At 38.3% G+C, this 27,802-nt stretch overlaps 1 protein-coding gene across 2 annotated transcripts in view; it reads left to right on the top strand.

The window, feature by feature from the left end:
* TMEM200A (transmembrane protein 200A) overlaps positions 1 to 24,731 on the top strand; it is a 53,403-nt gene extending 28,672 nt beyond the window's left edge. Inside the window, exons 2-4 of one of the 2 annotated variants that reach the window (XM_039381764.1) lie at positions 15,687 to 15,779; positions 19,552 to 23,002; positions 23,332 to 24,731. In XM_039381764.1, coding sequence (XP_039237698.1) covers positions 19,568 to 21,043 — 1,476 coding nt within the window. In that variant the 5' untranslated portion in view covers positions 15,687 to 15,779; positions 19,552 to 19,567 and the 3' untranslated portion in view covers positions 21,044 to 23,002; positions 23,332 to 24,731. The remainder of the gene's footprint in view (positions 1 to 15,686; positions 15,780 to 19,551; positions 23,003 to 23,331) is intronic. The other variant, XM_027752142.2, reaches the window with a different exon arrangement.
* Positions 24,732 to 27,802: the final 3,071 nt, after the last annotated feature.

Genomic DNA, 27,802 nt, shown 5'->3' with positions numbered 1-27,802 from the left:
AAGCTTGGAAAAGAGGAGACTGAGGGGAGACCTCATTGCAGTCTCCAGTATCCTCATGAGGGGAAGCAGAGGGGCAATTACTGATCTGTGTACTCTTGTGACCAGTGACAGGACTCAAGGAAACAGCATGCAGCTGCGTTGGATATCAGGAAAAAGTGCTTCATCCAGAGGGTGGTCAAGCACTGGAACAGTCTCCCCAGGGAAGTGGTCACAGCACCAAGCCTGTCTGAGCTCAAGAAGTGTTTGGACAACACGCTCAGGTACACGGTGTGATTCTTGGGGTGGTCCTATGCAGGGCCAGGAGTTGGACTCAATGATCCTTGTGGATCCCTTCCAACTCAGGATATTCTATGATTCTGTAATTCAGCATTTGTAGAATTTATTCTATATGTTAAAGTGCTCTATGACATAGTGCAAAGCATGGGTTTCTTTTTAATTTTGTGTAGAGAAAGAACACAATGTTTACTGAGCAGTTGAATATTAAAGTAGAATGTGAAGTGATTCCTATGAATAAGACTGTGTCTAGGGGACAGCTTCATTGTTTCAGCAAGGCGGACTATTTAGGGAAAAAAGTCTTATATAATTTACTTATTCTGTTAATATGTTTATTTTCTGTTTGTGTAAGCAAATCAGTTTTGAATGTGTGGTATATTCAGTAATTGGTGTATAAAGTGGTATATTCAGCACTTGTGTAATCATTTGATGATCATTTGATTCTAAGTCCACAAATTGAATCTGCAGCTGACAGAGACAGCTTTTGAATAGACTATTGCTGCTGCCTATATGTCATAGCAATATTTTATAATAAATAATGTTTTCTATGCAGATTTATGATACATTATTCTTTTTTCGTTTCCACTGTAATTTTCTACAGGAAAGCTTTTCAGAAGGTCACAAGTGGGCTGCGAACTGCAAGGAAGCATGTTTTCAAAAAGCAAAATTGCAAGGCTTTATAATTAGAAAGATCCTTATAGCAAAAGACTAGTAAATCTTTGATAGTAACTTTGCTAACAAAGCAATTGCTAAAAAAAGCAATTTCTGAATTGATAGGTTTGTTTTTTATACACACAACACACATCCTATATTTGGTTGCTATATAAAGCCTACCATGATTTAAAGGAGGAACTACTGAATTTGGGCATTTAACATATTTTAAATCTGCTTTTTATGCACAAGTCAAAACCCCAAGCAGGCTGGACTGCTGAAATAAAGAGTGGAAAACGCAAAAAATTTGTCCCAAAATAATGACAGGATGATCCCTAGAACACATTAGGGAAGTGAACGATATGACCTGCGGATTCTTGTCTGAAATGGTTTTCCTTCTTTTCCCATGAACAAAGACTGTTAGGGGGTAAAACCCTATAGATTCACAGACAGCAAAGATGTGAATTCATCAGTTAAAAGCTTCTCTGAAAATATTAAAACCCAATTCTTTATAAGGTTGAAGTATGCAGAGAATAAAGCAGAAACAAGGAAGGAACAGCTGCCTAGGGAAACAGTTATAACTTAATTACGTGGTGATTAGTAGATAGGAATTTGAAGAGGGTGTTGTAGGGTCAGAAATAAAGAGCCATGGTGCAGTTAAACGATGGAATTCGGGAGGTTCTAATACTCAAATGCTTAAAGATGAACCTTTTTGTAATTGCAGGTTCAGACCCGAAGGGTAAAAGTGTCAAAAACTTCTAAGTAATTTGGGAACTCAGTTTCCGTTATGAATGACGATACGCAGGGAGCTTCTGAAAGAGGTTCTGAATCAGTTTTCAAAATTTTGCCCTGAGCTTTTTTGTGCATTAATTGTTCCATAAAAAGGAAATGGATATTCAACCTTTAAAAGTGTTTTAAATTCTAGTGGTGATAATCTGATGATGTAATTTTTATAGCTATATTCCTGGAACATTACTGTGTTGTGATATTAACTAAGAGTAGGTTCTGGTATGCTGGGATCTGGTTATGACTTTGCAGGTAAGAAACATGAGCCAGTACTTTTTAGCTCAGAACAGCAGCTCCTTCTTACCCCTTCTATGAGTCAGTAGAGTAAAAAAGTATTTGTCATTTTCCCATGACTAACATTGGTCCTTGGGAATTAGCACTTGGTGGATGTAATCTACTTATATTATCCATGAAATTAAGGTTCTTAACAACTGAAGTGTAGTACAACCACATGTTCAAAAGAAAAGGATAAGAATAAAGATGTAGAAGAATAAAGATGTTGTGAATAATATATGCCTATTGCAGCCTATACAAGTCTAAACCTATAAATCCTTCCCCGAAACACAGGTTGAGTTCCTGTCTGCCCTTCCTTTGTCTTGTTCTTATTGCCCCTGTTCTTTTTAAAGCAATAGGTTTCTGTGATAACAGTTTCAATGAACTACACGAAGCTGATGTGGGGCATATGGTTAATCAGTGGTGAATCAGGGATGCAAATGGTGTACAGCACTCATTGTGAAGGAATGGGAACTGATAAATGTAGCCTGCACTTCAGAAGATCAGAACAGGATTGGATTAATCAGCATAGTGTGTATTAGGAGGAGGCCAGGGCAAGCCCAATTCAATTGAATTTCAGCACGTCTCAGCTCTCCAAGCCAGAGTGTCTGTAATTAAATTAAAAAATCAATGTTAATGCTCAGCTGGGTCACAGAGCTCAAAACAGAAGATAATCAGGAAGTGCTGGAAAATTGAATGTTTCATAGAAATATTCTGTGGGCTGTACTGCACTTCATCAATGTTCTTCAGTAATGCTTTTTCAGAACTAGTACTACATGGCGGCATAGTGCAATTAGAACTATTTGTCACTGTGCTTATTCGTGAGTGTAACAACAACAGAATAGAACAAGGAAGAAGTAGGATGCTTAAATGTGCATGAATTGCAGTATCATGCATGGATTGCAAATTACCAAGCTAGAAAAAAATGGCACATTGGTATCTCATCTTTTGGCCACCTCTCAGACCTTTCAGAACTTGAGGCTTTTAAAGTGACATGAATGTCCTAGCAGTTACAAAAGCAGTTTAGGTGACACCATGGAATTGCATGATCTGTATCATACCTCAGATGGAAAGAAAATTAGAATCTTCTTACAGATGCTGATCCTCTGTGAGCAGGATCACACTGGATATTTATGGCACCAGGGGATGATGATGATGATGTCATTAACATCTGTTAATGATTAATGGCCAGTTGGAGCAAGTCCAGAGGAGGGCCACAAAGATGATCAGAGGGCTGGAGCACCTCTCCTATGAAGACAGGCTGAGAGAGATGGGGTTGTTCAACCAGGAGAAGAGAAAGTTCCAGGCAGACTTTACAGCACATTCCGTTACGTAAAGGGGACCTACAAGAGAGCTGGACAGGGACTTTTTACAAGATCATGTAGTGATAAGACAAGGCAAAATGGCTTTCAACTGACAGAGGTAGGTTTAGTTTGGATATAAGGAAGAAATTATTCACTGAGGGTGGTGAGGCACCCTCAGGTTGTTCACAGAAGTTGTAGAAGTTGTAGATGCCCCTCCCTGGAAGTATTCAAGGCTGGGTTGGATGGGGCTTTGAGCAACCTGATCTACTGGAATGTGTCCTTGTCCATGGCAGGGAGGTTGTAACTAGAAGATCTTTAAGGTCCCTTCCAACCCAAGCCCTTCTATGATGATAACATGAACACTCTTAAATCACATTTCTGCAATTATTTCAGTATAAGTGAGAATATTTCACCAAGAAAGGTTCTGCATTCAAGGGAGTCTTCTTCGGTAAAACCTGTGAGCTGGAGAATCAATAATTCCTCCCAGGCTAATTTAGGGATTATTTAGGAATCTGTCCCACTAGTCCCAAAGCAAGGGGCATTTTGGTTTAACACATCTAGGTTTGTCATCTTAAGGTTCTGCCCTGGCTCCATATAATGTGCACACACAAACTTCTTGTAAAATGGGTAATTTTTTTTTCTTTCTCAGATGGAGATTTTTCATGTGAAAAATCTAAACACAGCTTCCAGCCAATCTGAAGTGCTGGGGGTGTTCATGGTTGCAATTTGCAGCAGGATCCTTCAAAGATCTTGAATAAAACATTGCAACATATAGAAATTTGCCACTAAGAACAACAACAAAAATGCTAACATGATCTATCCTGTTTTTTGACAGTACAGAAATTATATTTCAAATTATGTAGTAGACATTTTATTTTTAGATCTTTCTTTTCTGAATTTAGCTTTTGAGGACTACAGCAGAGATGTTGTGAGTGCCCTCTGTTCTGACCCATTCTTTCACCCACTCAGCAGCTCAGTTGTGAAAAATTGCCAAAGCCCTGTGTTGAACCTTTTCTCAAACTTGCAGCTATTTGAAAGGCAGAAGCGTCAGAATTGGCTGGAATCCAGAATGCTCTTGGTTGGGATGTGCCTCACTTACAACCACACCCTGGAATGTCAAGGCAGCCTGAGAAGCCTCGTGCATGTGTACCAGGGCAATGCAGGCACGTTTGCATTGGAGTCAGCTGGCATAAGTGTCTGAGGCTGAGTGGCTTATGAACCACTCAGAGTACTGTGTGCTTCTCTGTTCGGTGGTGGCTGTGCTAATTGGCTATACTGAATGAGCGTAGAGCAGTCCGTGACTTCTGTGAGGACTGCAGCAAGCCTTCTTGTTTCTTGCTGGTGTCTTAGAGATGCTCTAGGATAACAAAAACTGAAGAGTAAATGGGAAGTCTAAATGAGAAGCCTAAACGAAGCACCTGTGATCATTTTGACCTCTGGGCAGGTGATGGTTGATCCTTTCTATAGGAAGAAGAACAGTGTAATGTGAAAGGAAAAGGAGAATCTTGTTCTGTAAAATCTTGTCCTCCAGCTGAACCTGGAGGATGTGATCAGCTGCCAAATCTGCCAGAAGCTGCAAGTGTATCTGACTAGTTAACTCCCACAGACCTTACATATTTCCTACAAATTAAACAGTTGTCATAACCAGATGCTTTTTTTACCTTCCCTTTTGATTTCATTCTCATGTTATGTTTTTTCATTGCTTGCATAGGTATCTTTGTCAGTTTGATTCTTCCTTGCTTCATAGTATGTTTGCATTTATTATCTTAATTTTTTTGGCATTTGCATTGGTTAAATTACATTCTGTCTCTGACATTCCAAGCTATTTGCGCATAGTTACGTGATCTGGTTCATCTTTCTGCATGCTCCTCTACCTCTTTATTCACTTTGGGTGGTCCTCAGTGTTTGCAGCTCTATCGGCCAGTATTTCAAATGTCAAGCTCAGTTCATGTTGTACAGAACTCTTTCCTTTTGATATTTGCTCTGCTAATTCTAGGGCACAGTTTTAGTAAAAAATAACAGTTATCCTTTTACTTTGTCAGATATCTGGCTTAATGTGGTGTTGCTGCACTTTTTTCATTGCTGTGAACAAGTAATAATTACTTTATTCACATTTTAGTCCCATAATGAACTTCAACTCATGTATAAATATATTTATATACACCCACTAATCCAGCTATCTAACCTATTTACTTTACCCAAGGTTTTCTAGGAAGTACCTTTTCTGCAGAACCAAAGCCCTTGAGGCTTTCACAAGAAAGTGAAGGAGATTAGTACCTGCCTTCAGAATTGACACGTTATGACAGTATCTCACACAACTGGAAACTGGTTACACTTCAGGCGTGCTCTGGTTGGCACTAACTTCACTAACCTGCATAGTCCCAACTGTGTCATGGTTTCTGTTGTATTTTAAGGTTGCCACTTACTCCATACTTACATTGACATTGCTGCCATATTTCCTCTAGGAGGAACAAGCGTTGAATTGTGACCTTTAAACAGAACTGTGAGAAAAGACGAATCGTAAATAAGCATTTGTTTAAAAGTGTTCTGTATATTTTCCATGAATTTTAGTGAATGCCTTCAAATATGTGTGGATAATTTTTGTTTTGTTTTTGCTTGTTGGTTTAACTGTCTAAATAAATCTGTTTGAAGTCATTTGGTAACACATTGCTAACCTTCTACTGAAAAGTTAATTAACTGGTGACATTGTATTTCACTCTTTCCCCTACACTCTGAACTGAAAACTATGGTGAACTGCTGACAGCTTCTTGCTGCTCAACATTTTCAATTTAATCTCCCTCTCCCCATTTCTTCGTCCTGCTTTTCTTACACAGAACGGATAGTTTTGCAGTAATTTCTTAAAAAAAAAAAGTAACCCATACTGTATCTGTTGTCACTTGGTAGTCTGATGAGTTTTACTGACCCTTACTTTCTTTTCTCCTCAGCAATGCGTTCAGAAATTGGGCTAAAGGTTTAGACATACCAAACTGACTGATACCGACAAATGCTCTGTGATTAGCTGAGAAGACTCTAAAGCCATAAATGTAATTTTTACACTAACCGACTATATAATTTGACTATATATTTTTTGTCTTCTTGACTTTGAACTTCTTGTTGAAATAATCTGCTGTCTATATGTGCGTGACAGATCAACAGTTTTTAACAAGGTGCCAAATAATTGTAGTTATGGATTAATTTTAGTTTAATTGTGCCTAATTTGGAAGTGCTTGATTCTGAACGTTATGCTGGCTTTGTGTAAGTCAGGAGGATATTCATTAAAATAAACTGATATTTATCTCTTTAATTAACAATGACTATATCCAAGCTAAAGCAAAGTAAGTAAAATATTAATATCGTAAGGTGATATAGCAATAATGAATGTGAGGACCTCGAGGGGCAAAAAAAATTACTGCAAGTCATTTGTGAATAAATTGCAACCTATAATACATGCTAATAATAGTTTACATATCCCCTAAAATTAAAATGTTACCTAGTATCAGTCTGTGTTGACATCTGTCATGATCACACGAGTCAACTGAAGTCATGTTTTAAAATACATGGGCAATTGCAGGGTAGTTCAAATATGTTAAAACACAGATGTATAGACTTTATGAATGAGGGCACTGAAAATTCACAACCCATTAAATAAGCTAGTATGCTATCAGCAGTGCATTCATTAATAGGTCTTTAACTGGGGCACTCTTTATCATTCCTCATGCACTAGGAATATTCTAATTTTTCTAAGGTCTGGTAGCCGACTGTTCCACAAGGTTTCTTAGGAACCCAGTCTAATTGGAAAAACTGAATGGAGATGGTTTTCTGCAAAATAGCAGGACAGGCATGTGCTGATTCCTGGATGCAAAGTGAAATAAGATCAACTCTGCTGTATTTCAGAGGACTTGGTAATATGGACGAGCTATTTATATTTGAAATGTAAGGCAACAGTATGGAATGTAAGTGTCTGAGTTGAGGGAGGCAGACCTTTTAAGGGTCACAAGTTTTGTGCTGTATGTGAAGTCCCCTATGTGAACAACACCTGGACATTTTGTAAACAAGTAGAAGCAAGGACGTAGCAGTTATTCTGCTGTATTTAACTTCATGTACTACAAAGGAATTGTTTGGCTATAACCCCCAATGCTGTACACAGATGGTTCATGGTAAAAGAAGAAAGGGATTTACTATGCGAGTCATGTAGCTTAAGATACAATTCCATAAATGTGGCCCACAGTATTTCAGCATGTCTTTCTCTTAGCATCTCACTACGCATAGGTTACTTGGCTCCCAGCCGATTCTTCCTATTTGTAGTATCCATAGTTTTGGTGTTACAGCACAAAGAGAGTGGTTTATTATAATGCAAGTGATAAAGGAGTTGATTAAAAGTACATAAGAAATTGCTTGTGAGGGATAATTTACATAACAGTAATGATATTAAGCCTTCATATTGACATTTCTATTGTTTTATGCATGTGAAATATTAATTTATGTCTTGAAACTGCTGCTGTTCTGTGTACTTTGTAAAAAGCCGAGTAGCAGTGTGGATGCTTACAGGTTCTACTGATGCCCCCATGTGGATGTCTGGATAGATCATTCTAGTCTGCTGAAGACATAACTGAGTTTTACTGTTAATTTAATAATAATTTATTTCTGTGTCATCCATTAGTGGGCAAAAAAGTGTGACTGTGGGATACCAAAAATATTTTTGAACTATGCTTTCCATTCTCTAAGAAATAGTGCTTGACTATCCCTTTTTTGTATCAAGCATTTGAAACTATTATTGACATATTGGAAATAGCATCACACTAACCAGTTTACTTATTTTTGTGGGATTCTTGAGACCCAAGAACTTTTTCGTTCCATTAATATCCTAACGGCTGTGATATAACAGTGGCCTAATTAGTTTACTAACATAGAATAACCTAAACATCATACACTGGTTTTTCTCCCCTTGTGGATGAATATAATGATATTGTAACTGACAGTCCAGCTGTACCCCTGAATCACTGAAAATTAGTATTAAGATGCTGGAATTGTCTTTAAATGTGACAGCTTGGGTACTGTGACCTTACTAATTACAGCAACAGAGACCTTAGGAGGGGGTGATTTGTCTTGCGTCTTGGCTGGGTAGGTTAACTTGTACAAGGCCTTTAGTTTAAAAGGCATCCTAATACTGACCCATGTTTTCAGTGTTCCTTAGATCGTAGTCATCAAAGGAGATTTGGAATGTAATTACAGATCTGATGAGCATAATGATAGCATAGGGCCCCAGCTGTTCTTCTTGACCATACAAACACTCTTACCGTGTGGCTGAGGAGCTCAGGGAACTCAAATTCTAGTTCTTCTTCGAAAGACCCCCTGTATGAACTTTACTAAAGACATGGGAAAAAGTCTCCTGCTGGTAGAGAGGCCTGGCACACGACACCTCAATTCCCAGACAAGTGCCTTGGCCACTAAATTAAAACTATGCTGCCAGGCTTGATGAAGGGGTAGCAGGGTTGTTTGTGACTTTAACATTTACTTTTTGGTCCTAGGTCCTTAAGTTCTGCTAAACTGGGCACTTAACATTATTTTTGTACGTCTGTCATGTACTGAGTTTTCAAATACAAGTACACAATGTAGATACCTAAGTACTATTCAGAGTTAGACTCTTGTGTTATTTGTGTTTGAAAAAATTGGTCCTAGGTCTCTTGACAACAGAGCATGCTAATGCCTGCTGCTTTGAGTTTGCACATTTTATATAGAACAAGAAGTATTTTTTTAGGTCAGGGGGAAAGTGCTGCTCAGACTTCTTAGTTGTACGTAGATTTGATTTCATATCGAAGATGTGTATTACTTAAGCCTTCTTTGAAATACCTACTTCATTTTTTTCCTGATACTATTTGATTTTACAGTAACTGGACTTATATACACGGGGAAATTACAGTTGTTAGAACCTGCTAAATAACTTGATCGACTGAGCATGTAGTGCAGATATGGACATTTGTTTGGTCTCATGACAGCTGGTCACTGCCTATATTAAGCGTATGTCCAAGATGGAGATTTTGCCTCTGATCAAATCAAGTAACATATTGCTAGTTCAGCTAGATGATGTGAGTGTAAATGGTAGCCAGATCACTCCAGCATTGCTTGTGCTTATACCTCAACACCAAGTGTCTCTCACTGTTTTATTCAAAATTTCAGGTGTAAAGAACCAGCAATCCTAGTGCTTGAAAATTAAGATATTTCCTTACATTTTTATTCTTGTTTCATGTTTGGTTTTTATTAGGAAACAGTTTATCTGGCACACTGGGCCCTGGAGTGTTTAGTCATGCCTTTCCTTTGCAGGAAATGACAGATAACATGTCTTTTACTCTACTTTTACACATTCAGTCTTTCAGAAGCATCTAGAGACCTTTATAAAATTTGTTTCATGACTTGTGCTTGATAACTGGTCAATACACTGATCTGCATTGTGTGAGCTTGCTTCAGAATTCACATTAGTTCTATGAATTTTGGATTTCAGTTCTAGGTTGCTGGGCTATAGTATTATCTCAAAGTGTTCAGTTTCTTACTTTTAAAAGAAACTCCTTTTTATTCTTAGTAAAGTCTAAAAAATAAAAAACGAAAAAAAGCAAGCTAGAATAAATGCATGAAGATCCACATGCTTCTTTTACACATTTTAAATTAGATTGTGGTCATAAAGTGATTATTTTCAATAAAATGCTTTACTTTCTGTTTATACTGAAAGCAGACAGATTGCATGGCATAGAAGGTTTTAAATAGTCTAGTTATTTCACCTGTAGATGTATATAACCCAGGCTCTTTTCTATTTACAGAATATGAACACTAACAATGCGAATGGACAAATGTATCTAAAATAATTATGAATCTTTGGCTAAACAACCAGTATCTGCTTCCATTTGTAGTACTGATTTTCACTAGAAAATGGGTTTACACAAACTAAAGTGCTAAAATAGCTTAGAAACAGATTTTGTCACTTCAGTTTTAAAGGACAGTTATCGCCTTGCTCAGTTTAGGCTAAAAAAACCCTAGCTGTTTTTTAGTAGAAAAGCTCAGGCAAACTGGAGAATGCAAGCAAATAAAACCAGCAATAAAGCCTCATATATCCAACTTTTATTTTCCTGTGTGCATATTGTTTGGGCTTTTTTTCTTCTAGGAAGAAAATCAAAACACTTTATTAATCAATCACCTTTTAAACAACTTTTATTCAAATCTTATAAAGCTACTTCCCATTTTTTGTTTCCCCTTTCTTTTTTTAGCTCCCTCTTTCTTTTTGTTGTAGTTCTGTAATATATTTTGGAAAAAGACATGACATATCTGTGCATAAGAAGTGAAAATTTCTGTGCATAAGTAAAGTTACTGGTGCACACTTCTGAAAACAAGTTACATCTCTAAATTTATTTATTAATAAATACATTGGATACAGAGGTTATGTAGGCTTTCCACAAATAAGTACATCCAGTGCCTGAGATCTTGTGTTTCTTTAGAGCATCATGTAGGACTTTAACTAAGATGGTCCAGCTAGAGAGAGCAGGACAGCTGGGAATTCAGGACATCAGGTGTTTTGTGACCTGAGAATATGTTTGGTTCACTGTATAGTGATAGGGAAGCTGTTCCAGACATACAAGACGTGGCACCAACCTCATTTTGTGTGAGTTTTACGTTGATAAAATCCATGAACTTCTGTAGACTCGCATCTGATTTATTGCAGTGTGCCAGTAGACATTGAAGATGGAACAAATTTAAAAGTGAGTTCAACTGGGTCAAGCAAAAGCTGGCAGACCAAATCTAGGCCAAGTCATAGAGCAGTATCTTGAAAACAAAATATAGAAACTCAGGTTCCTTCTCTCTCTCTTTGATGTCTGCTCTGTGCTTTTGTGAGTAGCTAACGAGCTCTGTGTAATGCTGCCAATATTGAATGTTGCTGATTTTGCACAGAATTACAATATATGACCCACTGAAAGGATCAGGCTGAAGGAGAAATAATAGCAAAGAGGATATAGGAGCTCAGGCATTCATCTTTATGCAGTATTGCTGGATGTTCACCTTACATTTGACCTTGGCATAATAGTTGGAATAATTAATGTATATGGCAGATAGTGTAAATGATGAAGACATTCAAAAGGGTTTTTTTTTCTCTGTGATTTAAAGTACGCAGTCACAGCATTCCCTGAATCTGGGTAGCAGGTATCCTTGCTTCCCTTACAATTATGTTTATCATTATTTCTAAGGTTGCAAGTTTTAGTTCATATTTTCTAGTTATTGGTTGATTATTGCAAGTTAGTTTAGAGCTAAAGAAAAGCCCAGGTGATTTCAAAAAATAACTTTCACATTAATAAAATATGAAGAAAGGACGTTTGCAGACTGAAGCAAGTTCAGCGTGGAGTGCCTACGAAGGCCAGGATCTGAAGCTCTTGCCTGGGAAAAGGGTGAGCTGAGTGAGGGCTGGGTCAGCCCTGGAGAAGGGGCGGCTTCAGGAGGACTGAGCAACAGCCCCCCAGTACCTACAGTGGGGTGATCAGGAAGCCAGAGCCAAGCTCTTCACTGTGCAAGATAGTGTTAGGACCTGAGACAACAGGAGAAGTGCAGACTGGGTACAGGGAGGAACTCTCTCCCAGTGGAGCAGAGGAAAAGAGTTCTAAAGGAAAAAGGGGGTTGCATTACTGCTGGCACAAACTGAATTGCTTTTAAAGTTTGGGTATTGATTAGTTATATCCTTGTAACTAAGGTCTATTCCTTGTCCACTTGGGAGCTTTGCTTAATAGTAGTGAAGTATAAGTTTATAGGATTAGTTTGGTGGTTTTGTGGTGTTTGTTGTTGTTGTTGTTTGTTTATTTTTGTTTTCTTTTTTTCCTGTTTTCTTTTTTTTTGTTGCCTGGCATTTTATTTTTCCCCCCTCCAAATAATAGTGGAGGGTCAAAGATTTTTTATTGTAATTTCTGTGATTTGGTGTAATTTTATAACCTTTCCACTGAGTCATTATGCAGACAGTGCAACAGCTTAAGGAAAGCTAGATTAGGAAGTTTGGTTACGCACAGTCATACCTGGACTTTCCTCACTGTGCTTTAACACAAGGTAGTGGACAGTCATAATGGTCATGATAGGGAGTGCCATGGTCCAGGTTTGCTAATGAAGTAGAATGAATCTGAGTACAAAGAGAGATTTGATATATCGAGTGTGGATTCAATGTGTTTCCTTCAAATACTTGCCACAACTGAAATTTGGATCAGTCACTTCAATAAAAAGGAACTGTGCCGCTTTGCACAATGCAAAGGTACCTCTTTGCATATGTTTCAAAATATTGTGACACTGTATAGTTATAGAATCTATATAAAAACGAGATCTCATAACTCTCATTAAAGTCTAGTCTTGTTTTTTAAAAGTTCATTTTCCCTTCTTAGTTTCTTTGAGTATCCAACTTTGTTTAGTAGAACAATGAGCTGCTTCTCTTTTGTTCCCAAAGTGTGCTCAGTTCATCCTCTTAATCCATTCCAAATTAGTGGGTTTCTATCCTTCACAATTTGTGGCACCCTTGGATTCCTTAAAGAAGTAAAAATTTTAGATTTTTAAAGGAAGTTCTGATGTGCCACGCCTTGCTATCTTTCACAGATTCTGCAGAGATAACTGCTGGGCCCCCATGGTCTTGCTTGGACCAGTATAGTGCAGATTTGAAAACCACTGCCAGATCTAGATTTTTTAAACAACTGTATCACTGTCAGACTTCAAATTTCCCAACATATTTTGATGTTTCCTTAATACCTAGCTTTTATTTTTCACTTATGAGTGCAAATATTTTACTATTTAGCATGGTACTATGGTAAATCAAATACAGACTGTTGTAGCTGCATGGTCTACCAACATCTAAGGAACCTCAGCTTCTAATGTCTACATTTTAATGTCTGCCACTCAGACACCCTGGTGCTCTTGTGTTGCCTGTGTGCTGCTTGTCTTTCCCTTTTTATGCTATGAAATTGCTTGCACAATTTAGCCTGCTTTCACAATCTGACTAGCAACCAAGAGGTTAAAAGGACATGATTAGTCCTTAATCTTATCTCTTTAGAGTCTATAAGGGACACCTTAAAGGGAATTTGAACCCAAATGAATTGGTTTCACTGGGTAATTTCAAAGGTTTAATGTTTTAAATAGTTGTGCAGTTTCCCATCCATGGCTTTTGCTTGCATGACTTCAAAATCCCAGCCGAAGTTATGAAGATTTTTAGTACCATATTCCACATGCTTTCTTCTTGCCTAATGTAACTTAAAGTGCACTCAAAATACTTCATAATCATGAATACAAAAGTTGACTTTTGCTTGCTTGTTTGCTTTGTTTTTTAATCTGTTTAACCAGGTCATGTTCTGATGAACGGATATGTAGAGAGAGGCATTGCAAGGTAGTCCCATTGGTGTGGTAGGCACTTGGAGCAGGCTGCTTGTTAAACTGCTAAATAAAAACGTAAATTGAGATGATTTTTTCTTGCAGTCGGCACATCTCTTCTATCTGGGTTTATCAATCAGTGAATCAACTGGGCTCAAATCCCTTGAAATCTTATCACATCAATTTTGTCATTTGCTTAGCTTCCAAAGGATAACTGGGTATTACTTCTGTAGACAATTTCTAGCTTCAGAAGGACTCTGAGTCACTCCTTTTATCTGCCATACTCCCCCTCCCCCCGGGGATGTGTTGAGACTGTTCAAGTTGCTCTGTGCTCTGCAGCTACTTTAGCAAGTCCTCAGGTCAGCTGCTTCCTGCCTCCCTTCCTTTCTCTAGGCTGGCAGATATGTCTGTATGTCAATCATGTATCAGATATGAGTGATGGTGATGGCATAAATACACCATATCTCTGTCTGGTCATCAGTGGTACCTTGATGTACTGGTAAAAGAGAAGGACTACAGTTTGTCTATGATAATTTATCTAGGCCTTACTTTGTCTCACAGAGTGAATCTACCATTTCTTTGTTGGTTTGTTTGACCTTCTGACTTGGTTAGGAAAATACCTCATATTTTGCTTAGCAATGCCTAGTGGTTACTCACAAAAAAATTGTTTGTGAAAGGTATTTTTACCCTCTTTCTTAAATTTCCTTTATAATATCCTATCTTTGAGCATCTGAGCAACCTTTTCACATATGGAAAGGTGATAAAAGAGAAACCCTTCCAGCCTCTCTGGCAGCCTTGGCCTGGATAGCCAGTGTAATGTAAGGAAAAAGCAGATGTCATTCCATTGCCCATTTTTGAATCATGTCTGCAAATTTCCTGCATGAATTTATTCCTCTGGCTCTGGTATTCTTTCTTAGATGGGCTGCAGCCCCTCTCATGGCTCCTTACCTGCACATACTTTTACAAATGTGACTGTATTGGGTTTGTGTGGCCAGGTTTTGGTAGCGGGAGGGTTACAGGGGTGGTTTCTGTGAGAAGCTTCTGGATGCTTCTCCTATGTCTCCAAGATGGACCCACCGCTGGCCAAGGCCAAGCCCATCAGCAGCTATTGTAGTGCCTCTGAGATAATGGATTTGAGAAGGGAAAAAAACAGTCCTCAGTGACCCCAAGATCACTGAGGAAGGAGGGGTAGGAGGTGCTCCAGGCACCGGAGGAGAGATTCCCCTGCATCCTGTGAAGAAGACTACGGTGAGGCAGGCTGTCCTCCCTGCAGCCCATGGAGGTCCATGAGAGAGCAAATATCCACCTGCAGCCCCTGGAGGACCCCATACTGAAGGAGGCTATGACTCTCTGGGAAGACTGTGATGGAGCAGGCTCCTGGCAGGACCTGTGAACTCATGGAAAGAGGAGCCCACACGGGAGCAGCTTTGCTGATAAGACTTGTGACCTCATGGTGGTCACTGCTGGAGCAGTCTGTACCTTAAAGACAGTACTCTGTGGGAGGATCCCCATGCTGGAGCAGGGAAGGAGTGTGAGGAGTCCTCCCCCTGAGGAGGAAGCAGCGGCAGAGAAGATGTGGGTTGAAGTGACCGCAACCTCCATTCCCCATCCTCCTGCACTGCTGCGGGGAGGAGATAAAGAATTCAGGAATGAAGCTGAGCCCACGAAGAAGGGAGGAGTGGGGGGGAGGTGCTTTTAAGATCTTGTTTTAATTTTGATTATCCTACAAAGACTTATTTGGTAATAATTTAAACTAATTTCCTCAAGTTGAGTCAGTTTTCCTCGTGATGGCCATGGATGAGTGATCTCTCCCTGTCCTGATCTCTACCCACAGGTCTTTTGTTATTTTCTACCCCCCCCCCCCCCCATCCAGCTCAGGAGGGCAGTGACAGAGCAGTTTTGATGGGCACCTGGCATTCCCCACCACAGTTATCCAGGTCTTTCCCTTTGTCTCCATTTCTCTGTCTTTGCTGCGTGGCTCACTACCAGTAGTATCTGCTGAGGAGTCTGTCCTTTCTTCATGCTTAGGGGCCACATAACAACCATCTGCTGCTGGATTTTTTTAAGGCATCTCCAGATCCAGAGGACTGAGCTTAGCCTATCTCCTGGATGAGAGCTGAGGTACGTCTTGCTAGTGGTCTAAAGTGGTTACAGCTGAAGTGTCAAGAGCCATTCTCTGTGCAAACAATGCCAAGAGAGGGAGAGCGAGCAGGAGCTGCTTCGCAGGATCTCTGCCAAGATGGGCTTTCTTTGACACTAGCCCTGCCAGCCACTCAAAGATAATTCAGAGCTGCTCTATAACAACAGCACAAAGCAAAGTGAAGCTAAATGTAGAGGTAAATATGGGCCAGTGCTTCTTTCAAGACTAAAGCCCTAAGCTGTCCAGGCCTTTGGACCTGATGTTCTTGCTGAAGATGAAACAAATGGAGCAGTCACAAGGTTAGAGAATTGTTCAAAGTTTATTCTTCAAAAGGACCTTGGCAGCTGTGGTGCTTTTGTATCAGTGAGACAGTTATATTTTATAAAATGAATTACAGGCCTGTCCCTTTTTTTTTGGGGGAAATGCATTCCATTTTACCATTATTTGCTTCCTTGCAGAGCCAGCATGTATCATTCACAGTGTCACTAAAGAGATGCTGTCTGAGCTCTTAGCATAATCTTTATTTATCTCTGAGTAAAAGTCTTCTAAGTCTTTGCTTGTTTAGAAGTTTGAATTCAGACTTCAGGGTAAAACTAAAAGTAATCACTGTGCTAAGTTAAATAAGAGAAGCAGCATTTAATGAGCAGCACTTATTATGGCTGTTACGTGACAAAACTAACAGGTTTGCAGAATAAATGTATCTACAATGCCTTTTTATAATAAATATGATACTTTCTAAAAATGGTTTCCGTCTTTATAGGCACTTCATTGTAATTGGCTTCTGTAAAGCTGTCAGCATGAAGTGAAATCATCTCACACCAATACTTCTGTTAACATCTTCGATTTTATTAGATGCAGAAGAGATCAAAATTCAGCTGCTGGTATATTATTAAGTACCTTATAAGCCTAACCAACCCCGTGGCTTATTTCAAATTATAATTTACAAACCTGGTTGCGATTTTTACAGTGAAAGAAAATTTAGTAATATTGATGTGAACTCAAGAAATAGGAAAGATACTCTTTCTATATATAATATATGTTTCTATATTGTAGCAGCTGGACTTTTTCCTTCCTTGTGCCCAATTTCTGGTGTAGGTAAAATTAACAGAGGAACAGCATGTTCCCCTGAAATCACAGAGTCATAGAATGGTTTGGAAGACAGACATGTGCCGTGAGAGATCTTGCTTTCTCTCTTACTTTCAGACATCTCAATTTCTGTCCTTCAAGTAATAATGTAATTGAGTTGTGGTTTTCCAGTTTTTGCAAAATTTGCAAATGAGAACTTTCCACAGAAAGAAACCCCAAGATGTAATTTTTAAGTATGTTTTTATTGGCTCTACTTTTCAGAGTTAGGGGGGAGTTCTTGCTAGAGGTATGTTTAAAATATTTAGCAAGAAGATGGGAGTTTGTTCTGTTCACTCTTTGGTGCAATTCAGGTAGCTGTGATAAGCATAGTATAGTACACAAAATAACAAATCCTGCCACCAGGCACAGTGAGAACTTAGCACTAAACTGCTCTACCAGTGCAGTTCCTTGGTAGCCCCGAAATGAGCAGATGGGTTCATGCGTGCCTGTAAAATACCACATGAATATGGAAACTCCTTGTCCCACACAAAGGTCTGGGAACTGGAAAAGATTAATGGAACAAACTTAATTATAGCTGTATGATTATTGATTACAGTAAAGATATGCCATAATTAATTAATTTCACAGAGAAAGCTAATTACATTTAATTGAGTTGTGACAAAATACAAAAGCTTTTATAATGGCTAAGTCCTATTTATTTCTGTCCAAACATTCAAAACATTGTTTTACAGAATAACGATCTTTTGTTTTGGCAGAAGCCCATAAACATGTAAGGAAATAAGAAAGTTTTAAAGACTATCAGTGTCGAATAACTTTCTTTGGGGGATTTTAAAATTGTTATCGTAAAAAAAAAGGCTTTTAATGAAGCATTCAATACATTAATTTGCACTGAACTATGGAATTTTCCCAGGCAGCATTAAAAAGGGAAATTAATTGCAAAGGCTAAGAATTCCCAGGGAGTTTGTGAACATGAAACCTGACACTACAAGTAAAATTTCTGAGATTTTTGGAATAAGGCTATGAATTTCTCTTTCAGAAATTCAGAAAATGCTGTATATGGAGCGTCCTAGGCCTTTTTCAAATCCTTCCTGTTTAAAGACCTTTCTTACAGAGAAAGAGGAAGTGCTCTGTCCTTTAATTATGATGGTGCTAGGAGTGAGTTCAGGTTGTCTGTCTGTCATCTGAATTGCTGTTTAGCAGATAATAACACTAGGGGTTTTTTTTCTGGATTAGTCCTTCCAGTTGGCCTCCTATCTCAAATTCCCTATTAATTTCATAATCTATTTCATATTTGGTGGGTTGGACTGATTGCTGTTTGTAGATGTGCTTATGTGACACCTGCTTGTGAGAGCGTCCAAGTAAGGAATCTGTCTGTTTCTCATACCATGAGAGACCTAATTGGTTTTTTTTAATGGGTGCACTGCTAACATTTAAAACAAAAGAAAAAGTTTGAGATGCGATGAAAATCAGTGCCTGTAAATTGCAAGCAGTCACCAGTTTGCTTTACCTCCACCTTTCAGTGTCTCATGTTATTTACCCAGTCTCACTTTAGTTTTGCTTCTTAAACCATCCCTGGCTTTGACATAGCCTTTTCCTCTGCAAAGGTCTGTCAGCCTTCCTTTATCTCTGAGCAGAATAACACTACCAAAGAGGACATAATTTTTTAATACCCGGATTATAGTATCTTAATTTTACTCTACAACATTATCTCTCATTACTTCTAATATTAAATAATTAAGCTCAGAAACTATTTTTAAGTCTAAGATGTCTTGTAAAATAAAATACAATTGTCTTGAACTGTGTTGTTTTATTTGTTACTCTTGCTCATAAAAAATTACCAAACATGACTTTCTCTTTTAAATCCTTGCTTGTTAATCTTTCTTATGTGATAGACAAGCAAGTGTGAAAGTAAGTCTTGAATGAAATAAAATTTCCTCATAAAAATAAGAAAAGTTTAATTCATTTGAAATTTATGATGATTTCTTGTCTGATAAACTAAACTGAGGTTCTTGATTTGTAGTCTAAGAGGAACAACAAGGGGAATAAAAAGATTTAGATATGAGAGGATCATCTTTATTAGTAAAGGCAAAAATGATTCTGTAGTTGAGATTCAGGCAATCTGAATAGACTTATTAAAAGCTTATTTAAATGCTGGAATAAATATGTATGAATATATGCCAAAATCTATCAGGAAAGCTCTCTTAAAAGAGGTATGTAGAATGAACTGTATTCACAGTCGCTGTGCATCAGTAGTTTTAAAAGGAACTAGCTAAAATGCTAAAATTATCAACAAGGTCATTATATATTATTGACTTTGCTGCAGACCAGTGCAGAGATAAATTATCTGTTAAGACTTATGAATATTTTCATCTTTAGTCCTGATATATCACCATTAAGAGCAGTAGATTTATGTTACTGTCTGTATCACTGATGGAAGCTTTGTTACCTGTATTTACAGTGAAAAAAGTCTTCTGGAATTTTTTTTAAGATGCCGTGTGAATCTCAAAACTGCTACTATGTCACAACTAGATTAAGCTATAGTAGTAGCTTTTTAAAAGTCAGGAATATTTTAATTATCAACAAATTTGCATATTAACAAAATGCTATTTATATTTGCCGAGACAACCTTTGCCTCACTATTTCTGCTTTTTTTTCTTTTTTTCCCAGGGCACAATATAGAAGTATGATAGCAACCGGAGGAGTCATAACAGGACTGGCTGCCTTAAAAAGGCAAGACTCTGCCAGATCTCAGCAACATGTAAATCTTGCCACAGCACCAGCTTCTGAGGAGAAAAAACCAGTTAGACGCCGTCCCAGGACAGATGTAGTAATTGTCAGAGGCAAAATCCGTCTTTATTCTCCGTCAGGTTTCTTTCTTGTTTTGGGAGTGCTTATTGCATTCTTTGGAATTGCAATGGCCATCCTTGGGTACTGGCCCCAAAAGGAACAGCTTTTAGGATCTGAAGATAATCTATCGGTAAATGAAACCCAAATCCTGAGAAGCCAAGGAAGCATTTTACTTCGCTTCTTTGAACAGCATGTGCACTCAGATAAGATGAAAATGCTGGGCCCTTTTACTATGGGCATTGGAATCTTCATTTTTATTTGTGCAAATGCCATTCTGCATGAAAACCGTGACAAAGAAACAAAAATAATACACATGAGAGACATTTACTCCACTGTAATAGACATCCACACCCTGAGGATCAGGGAACAAAAGCAGCTGAGTGGTGCCTTCACTGGCTTGTTGGGGGAAGGAGAACTCAGGCACAGTGGGAGCTCATGTGCATCACATCTGGCTGCGAACACAGTTGCGCCTTTCTCTGGCTTCAAGAGTAATCTTAGAATGGATAGTTCTGCTGAAGAAGATGAGATTACCCTAAATGAAGAAAGAACCACTAGTAACCTCCTGCCACCTCTGCTGACTGAACAATCTGGTTCAGTCTTTGGACTTTACCCTCACCCCAGCAAGGCTTCAGATGACAAAAGCACTAATTCTATAAAGTGTGAAACAAAATCCATTGTATCATCTTCTATTAGTGCTTTCACACTGCCAGTAATTAAACTGAATAACTGTGTTATTGATGAGCCCAGTATAGACAACATAACTGAGGACTCAGAGATCGCTAGGGGTCAGTCTAGAAATCTGTCAATGGATTCTCTGGCCATTCCACTAACTGATACCAATGAATCCTACAGACCGGCCGTTCCCATGCTACCACGACACAATTCATTTGTGGACACTCCATCTGATCAGTTCAAATCTTCTATGACTCTTGGACCAAGCACAGGAAAGCTTTTATCTCCTGGTGCTGCCAGGAAACAGTTCGGTTCCAACACATCTTTGCATCTTTTGTCTTCTCATTCTAAGTCCTTGGACTTGGACAGGGGTCCATCTATGCTCACTGTCCAAGCTGAACAAAGGAAACACCCCAGCTGGCCCAGACTGGATCGAAGCAACAGTAAAGGATATATGAAGCTAGAAAACAAAGAGGATCCAATGGATAGGTTACTTGTGCCACAAGCAGCAGTCAAGAAAGACTTTACTAATAAGGAAAAGCTTCTTATGATATCAAGATCTCATAATAATTTGAGTTTTGAACATGATGAGTTTTTGAGTAACAACCTGAAGCGAGGAACTTCTGAAACAAGATTTTAATATTTAAACTACAATTTAGAAGATGTCATACAGTATTTTTTAAAAAAGCATTTTGACAAGTGTTTCCTTTTCAGTGAGACTGTACCAGCCTGTTTTTAACCAAATGCTTAATAGCCCATTAAAATTGGCTTGTGCAAACAGAAATCTTCACCTTTGTAATGCTGGGTTTCTTGTTGTAGTAACATACAGCTGCAATACTGTACATTATCATTGCTCAGACAGTTTTGTTATGACTGATTCCAATTATTCCCAAATCATTATTTCTTTTGTTCTATATAAGCATGTTACTTTTTATCACTTTGACTCCAGGAGACTGCATTAGGAAAAAAAGTTCAATTTACTTACTTGCAAATTGTCTTTCTTTAAAGACTGCAAGAGTCTGAAAACAGAGCTTGTGGTCTAGAATGGGAAGTGACCAGGAGCACATACTGGAATTGTCGAATCCAAGCCTTTATTCCTGGGTGTTGTCTTTCATATGCAGTACGTCTTGAACTGCAGTCTTGCCACTGTCATTATGAGAAACTTTTTTACATATTGGGGTAGGTGGATAGAAAAGAGTGGGTATAATTAAAACAATTTTTTGTGAATTCATTGTAGTTGATCGAGCTGAATACCGGTGTTGTGAATTGTTAACTATGCTTCGTACAATAATCTTTCTACATCCATTGTAACTTAATCACGTAATTCTGGAAAAGCATATATAAAGTAAGAAATCTGAAAATTCAGTTCTCTACACCACTTTGATTGGCAGCGGTTTTAAAATCAGGATAGAAAGATTCAATTAAAATCATAGGAACATGATGAATGCTGACTGGATTTTAGAAACGATGTATAATAAGATGATATTGGGGCATGCATCTGAAGACAATAATGGAAAATTAATATATTGCCTCTTATTACTATAGCGAGAAGCTAAATAACTAGATCTCTATGTTCAAAATACTGACACAAAGCATACAATTCAATATGTGTACTAATATTGTAAAAAAGCCTCTTGCCTAAAATTTTGATTTATATATTTCACATAAATATTGGTGTAATGGTTCACTGAAGGTTTAGCTGTGGCAATTTGCATTACAAGATTTTCCGAAAGGAAGCGACATTTACAACAATGTTTTTCTCAGCAAAGCAGGCTTCACAGTTGACAGTTGTAGGCTATTGCTAAAGAGAAGGAGAATTTGAATGTGCAATATCAGAAGGTTTTCATGTATTTCATTAGGGTATTTAGGCCATGACCCTGCCTTGACACCGTGCTAGAGAACATCACTTCAAGCTGCTAGGCTTACCTAACAGGATGTTGGTCTTACTTGGTTGAATTTGATATATTCACTTAACCTAAATACTCAGGAATTATTTTTAATGGCTTTTCCCAAAAAGAATCAAGCTTTTTAAAGTGTCGTTGTTCCTCAATTACTTTGGCTATGAAAGATCAAAGATAAAAATGCCCTCTCCCTTTTTTAAATATTCTGCTCCATATTTCAACTGTGCAATGTTTATATATCAGGAGCATTACTTGCTCAGTGAGTTGAGGCGTAGTGTTAACTGTTAGAACCTCAAGCCTATATATTGTAACAGAGTTGGCTAAATATTTTGCTATGAAGCTTTTAATAACTTTCTGGTTTGTGTTCTTAAGACATTTGCTATTTTTTGCAATAAAATGTCTATCTACACATATCTGTTTTAAGACCTATTTTTTCCTCTATGATCTCAAATCTTACATATCAAAGTATAATTAGGTATCATAGCATTGTATATACCATTGTACTTAATTTTTTAGCCTGCCACTTCTTATTTTGTCATGACTAATTTCAGGAACATGCCTACACATGTAAAGGCTGAATGTTTTTTTTACCCATGTAATGTGAAATATATTCAAAGTGGTTTTGATACAGGGAATTTTTGTACGGAAAGAACATCCCATTCTTTTTAGTTTGGCAGTAAGTATTCTCATAAAAATAGGTAATGGCCAGTCTTCGCGAGCGAAGATTTTGGGAAAGGTCATTAACCCTTCCAGCCTGCACAGTGGATTTTTAGGTGAGACACAGCGTGCGCTGAACTGAACCCACCCTTTAGTCCTGAGGTTCATCTGCCGGGGCCGAGCAAAGCTTGGACAGTGGCAGTGAGGTCCCCAGGATGTAGGTTTGTTTAGAGTGACCTTCTCTTAGATGGATTGCCTTCCACGGCTGACGAGCTCCACCTGCCCAGGGGGCCGGGAATCGAACCCGGGTCGCAGCGGTGAGAGTCAGACACTCTAACCACTAGACCACCAGAGGCCCCCATAAAAATAGAAAACACTATAAAAGACGTAAATGATACAAGCATTTTATTTCCTTAATAGCTAAATTAAAAGATAGCTTAAAATACTGTTTTTCACATACTCTCATATGTGAGAATTATGGTCCCTTTGTAAGTATAGCAGGGCATGAGTTTTTAACATAGATAACAGGTAGTGAAAAATATACCAATTTAAAAATTTAAAATTAAAAAAAATTACCAAGGTAAAGCTACCAACTTAAGGAGTCAAAATAGCACCATGCAAAGAAACTCTGTGGTTGACAGACCAATTACAAAAATATTCCCCAATTACCCTAAAAGGTAGGCTTTCATTCAGATAATCACAGGACTGTTGAGGTTGAAAAGGACCTCTGCAGGTCATCTTGTCCAACCCCCCTGCTTAAGCAGGGCCCCAGGACCATGTCTAGATGGTTTCTGCGTAACCCCAAAGAGGGAGACTCCATAACCTCCCTGGGCAACCTGTGCCAGTTCTGGGTCACCCTCACCAATGAGAGAGATTATCTGATGTTCAGAGGGACCCTTCCGTGTTTCAGTTTGTGCCCATTGCCCCTTGTCCTGTCACTGGGCAACAGACTCTTTCCAGAGCCTGGTTCCTTCTTTTTTGCAGCTCCTTTAGATATTTAAACACATTGATAAGATCCTTCTGAGAACTCTCAAGGCTAAACAGTTTAGCTCACTCAGCCATTCCTCATAGGAGAGGTGCTTCAGTCCCTTCATACATGGGGAGAGTCAGGAATGTTACAGTGGCCAAAATGTGAGCTGTGTGCAGTTGGCAGGTAAGGAACTGATGAAGACGAGAGCATGTCTTAAACTTAAATTGTATCTTTAGGGTATAAATATCTTATTCAATCAGTTGCAGATGCACTTCACAGACTTTTTTTCTTATTATTTCATTTCCATTATTGATGCTTTGTGCAGCCCCACAATGAATTTTTCATGTACACTCCAGGGTGAAAAAGAAGCCAAAGTCAGGAAGTTTAAGACTAGTTTTGTCATCAGAGGAAATAATTGTGTAGCTACACTACAAGCCTTTTCATGGAATAAGCTAAACCTTACATCTGTCCAGAGGAAATGAGTCCTTTGTTTATAATATCTCCAGAAAGAAAGAACTGCTTGCACAATGAGCTTGCCTAAGACTATTAAAAAAAATATTTTCTACTTTTTAAGTAATCATCTTAATCACTGGCTATAGATCAGACTGATGTTTAGGTCTGTCCCACCCTCCTGGGCAAAGCTCATTTATTAGGCAAGTTTCATCAGGAAATAAAGAGCAGGACTCTGCTAGATAGAGTGATAGAGCATAAATGCTGCGTTACACTGTCTCTTACAGAACTGACTCTGTATTTTACATGGAATTGTAAAAGGTTGCTGAATAAAATCCTTGAAACAGGGATTGGATTCTTGCCAGGTTGATACTTTAACTACTCCCCGGTGAGCCCAATTTTTTCTCCCTGTGAGGCAATGAACCAAACCCTTTCTTGCAGAGCAGCGCCAAATTCAGCAGGAGGGACTGGCAAATGCTCCAGCTGCTCAACTGCACATGGCTTAATGGATGGGAAGGCATTAGCTTTCTCAGCAACAAAAGGACCTCAGTACAGTGTTATCCACCCACATGGCTGTCATAAGGCTGGAGCTGTGTAAAGGATGGGAAAGTGAGCTGCCCCCCCCCCCAGTCTGGTTTTGAAAGAAAATGGAATTTAATGCTATTAACTGAGCAAAATTTTTGAGGCTGCTAGTTTTGGAGGTAGAAATCAACAACTGCCCTACCTCTTATATTACCTAAATAAATTTTTTTTTGCAAGCATGTCAGAGTGCCATTCTTAGACCTCAAGTTGATTTTGATTATCCTTTAAATGCAGCATTGCTAGTTCTTCAGTTTATGCTGAGTGAAATTTGGGAAATAGGACTAACTGACAAAAGTAGTTTTCTCCCTGAAAAGGTTTTCATGCAGCTTGTAGAGTTCCTGAATTGCTTTAGTATTATGCTCTTAAGTTATTTCTTTATATGAGTCTTTTTCTGACTCTTTCCAGGAACTTTTGCCTTCATTTTCGCAGCACTCCTTTTTTTTTGGTTAATTTTCCTACTACATACAGCATTGTGGTGAGCAAGTAGAAATCTTTTAGCAAGCATGTGTATATGACAATGCAAATGGAATAAATAGCCATTGTAATATAGGAGTGCTTCAATTAGTACGATTTAGCTACTCAAGGGTAAGTTCATGCCCTTTGTTTAAACCTTTTCAGATTAAACTCAGGAGTGAATTAATTGCAGTTATCATAGCTATCATGTTTAACTTACAGGTGACATTTATTATATGGCAATTTGTACTTTAGGACTCGGTATTTCAAATTAACTTCACTGGAGTATTTTACACATTCAGTAAACGCCAGTTTATAATAGGATTATTTATCTGAATGACAGCTGGCAGAATTACAACCCCAAGTTTCATAAGGAATGGAAATGGGATAGTTAGAATACTTTTATTTTAGGATAACTGAGTCCAGACGAGAGCCACCAAGTTGATCAGGGGCATGGAGCATCTCATGTATGAGGAAAGGCTGAGAGAATTGAGATTGTTTACTCTGGAAAAGGGAAGGCTGCAGGGTGACATAGTACCTGAAGAGAACTCACAGGAAAGATTGGGCAAGACTATTTACAAGAGCATGTACAAGGGGGAATGGGTTCAAATTGAAAGAGGCTGTGCTTAGATTAGATATTAGGGAAAAATTCTTTACTTGAGGGTGGTGAGGCACTGGAACATGTTGCCCTGAGAAGTTGTGGATGCCTCGTCCCTGGAAGTGTTCAAGACCAGGTTGGATGTGGCTCTGAGCAACCTTCTCTAGTGGAAAATGTCCCTACCCACAGCAGGAGTTATGGAACTACATGATCTTCAAGGTCCCCTTCCAACCCAAACCAAATAAAACCAAAAACCCAGAAAACTCCAAACCCAAACCAAGCAATCAACAAAAACAACAAAAAACCTCCAACCAAACAAAAAAAATTTCATTGAAATTGAAATATAAGACCCCGCTGTATTTAACAAAATATACGGATGTCTAATCTGTTGTCTTGGTTTTAATTCAAGTGGATAATGCTTTAGAGAAGAGTGATTTACCATCACTGTGAGTTGTCCATAGGAAGAAACATAAACCATTGGTGCCCCTTATCAGTTTTTTCCAGCTAGCGTAATTATTCAGGATAGCATTCACAGAAACATCTAATCTGTTTAGGAATCCCACTAAGTCCTTCAGTTCACTAATACTGTTTTTGCAAACTACTGCAGATTAATTATGAGTTGCCAGTAAATGTATTTCCCTTATCAGTTGGCAATTCTTATCAGCACTGTGATCTCAACTGCTCCCTTGTTAAAAAAATGTTCCAGGAATAACCTAATATCTATTGTAAATATATTGATGTTTTGGGGAGGGGGTGTGTTTTTCATATTTTTAAAAAAATTCATCACTTGATTTGCTCAGAGCCATGCTGTGATTCATTGTACAACCAATTTAGCACTTAGATCTTTTTGTTCTCACAATTAGTTCCTACTTTGTAGACAATACTGTATCTGTTCTTAGCCTCTTAATTATATGGGTTTTTTTACTTTCAACATTATATTCCATTTCATTCTGGCTCACTAGACAATTCAGTTTTCCTTCTGATCTCTTTTATACTGATGACATTTACCTACTCTGACTAAATGGGCAGTCAGTGCAGCCCAACAGGAGTAGATCTGTGCTTGCTGTCAAGGTCTCATTGTCCATCCTGATTGCATTTTAGAGAGTTTACCTGATTAGCTCGCACGTGGGCTGGTTGGCCACTGGAATATGTTATGGGCTCCTGGAGGACATCTCCTCATTTATTTTCCTGTTAAAGGAGTCCAGTGTGTACTGTGAGATTGCTCTTTGGTATGAACTGAAGTGTGGTATGTGAGGCCAACTTGAAGATTTGTTTCAAAGGAACACACCCTTAGTCACTTCTGAGAATTGCATCCGCACAAGTGTACATTTTTCTTAAATCTGACAATAAATGCCATTTGGTGAGATTATTTCGTGTCAGATCCTTTAAAAACTCCACTAATGACCCACCTGAAGGCTTATACATTCCCTACCAGCCCAACTTGCATATTTTTCCTCTGAATTCTGTTCTCCAGCTTAGGGAATGATTTCAAATGTGCTACTATATGAAATACTTTGCTGAAGTCAGAGCAGATGAAATCTACTGCATATTTTGTCCCGAAAATCATTATTTCAAAAATAGTTATCAGTTTAGTGTGGTATTATCTATCTTTGGCACATCTACTCAGAATCTTACCCTATTTCTTATCTTTTGTTCCCACGCTCACTGTTCCATTACATACATTTCCCCACTGTGTTTCCTTGGTTATGGTTTTTTTTATAATATCATTTTGGTGACACTGCCATTAATCCAGCTGTGTCTGGAATTATCTCCAAAGGTTTCCCACAT

Source organism: Pipra filicauda, unplaced genomic scaffold (genome assembly GCF_003945595.2).
Source record: "Pipra filicauda isolate LSUMZ 115617 unplaced genomic scaffold, ASM394559v2 scaffold23_size5868930_pilon, whole genome shotgun sequence".
Lineage (NCBI taxonomy): Eukaryota > Metazoa > Chordata > Aves > Passeriformes > Pipridae > Pipra > Pipra filicauda.
This window is presented reverse-complemented; position numbering and strand designations above follow the sequence as displayed.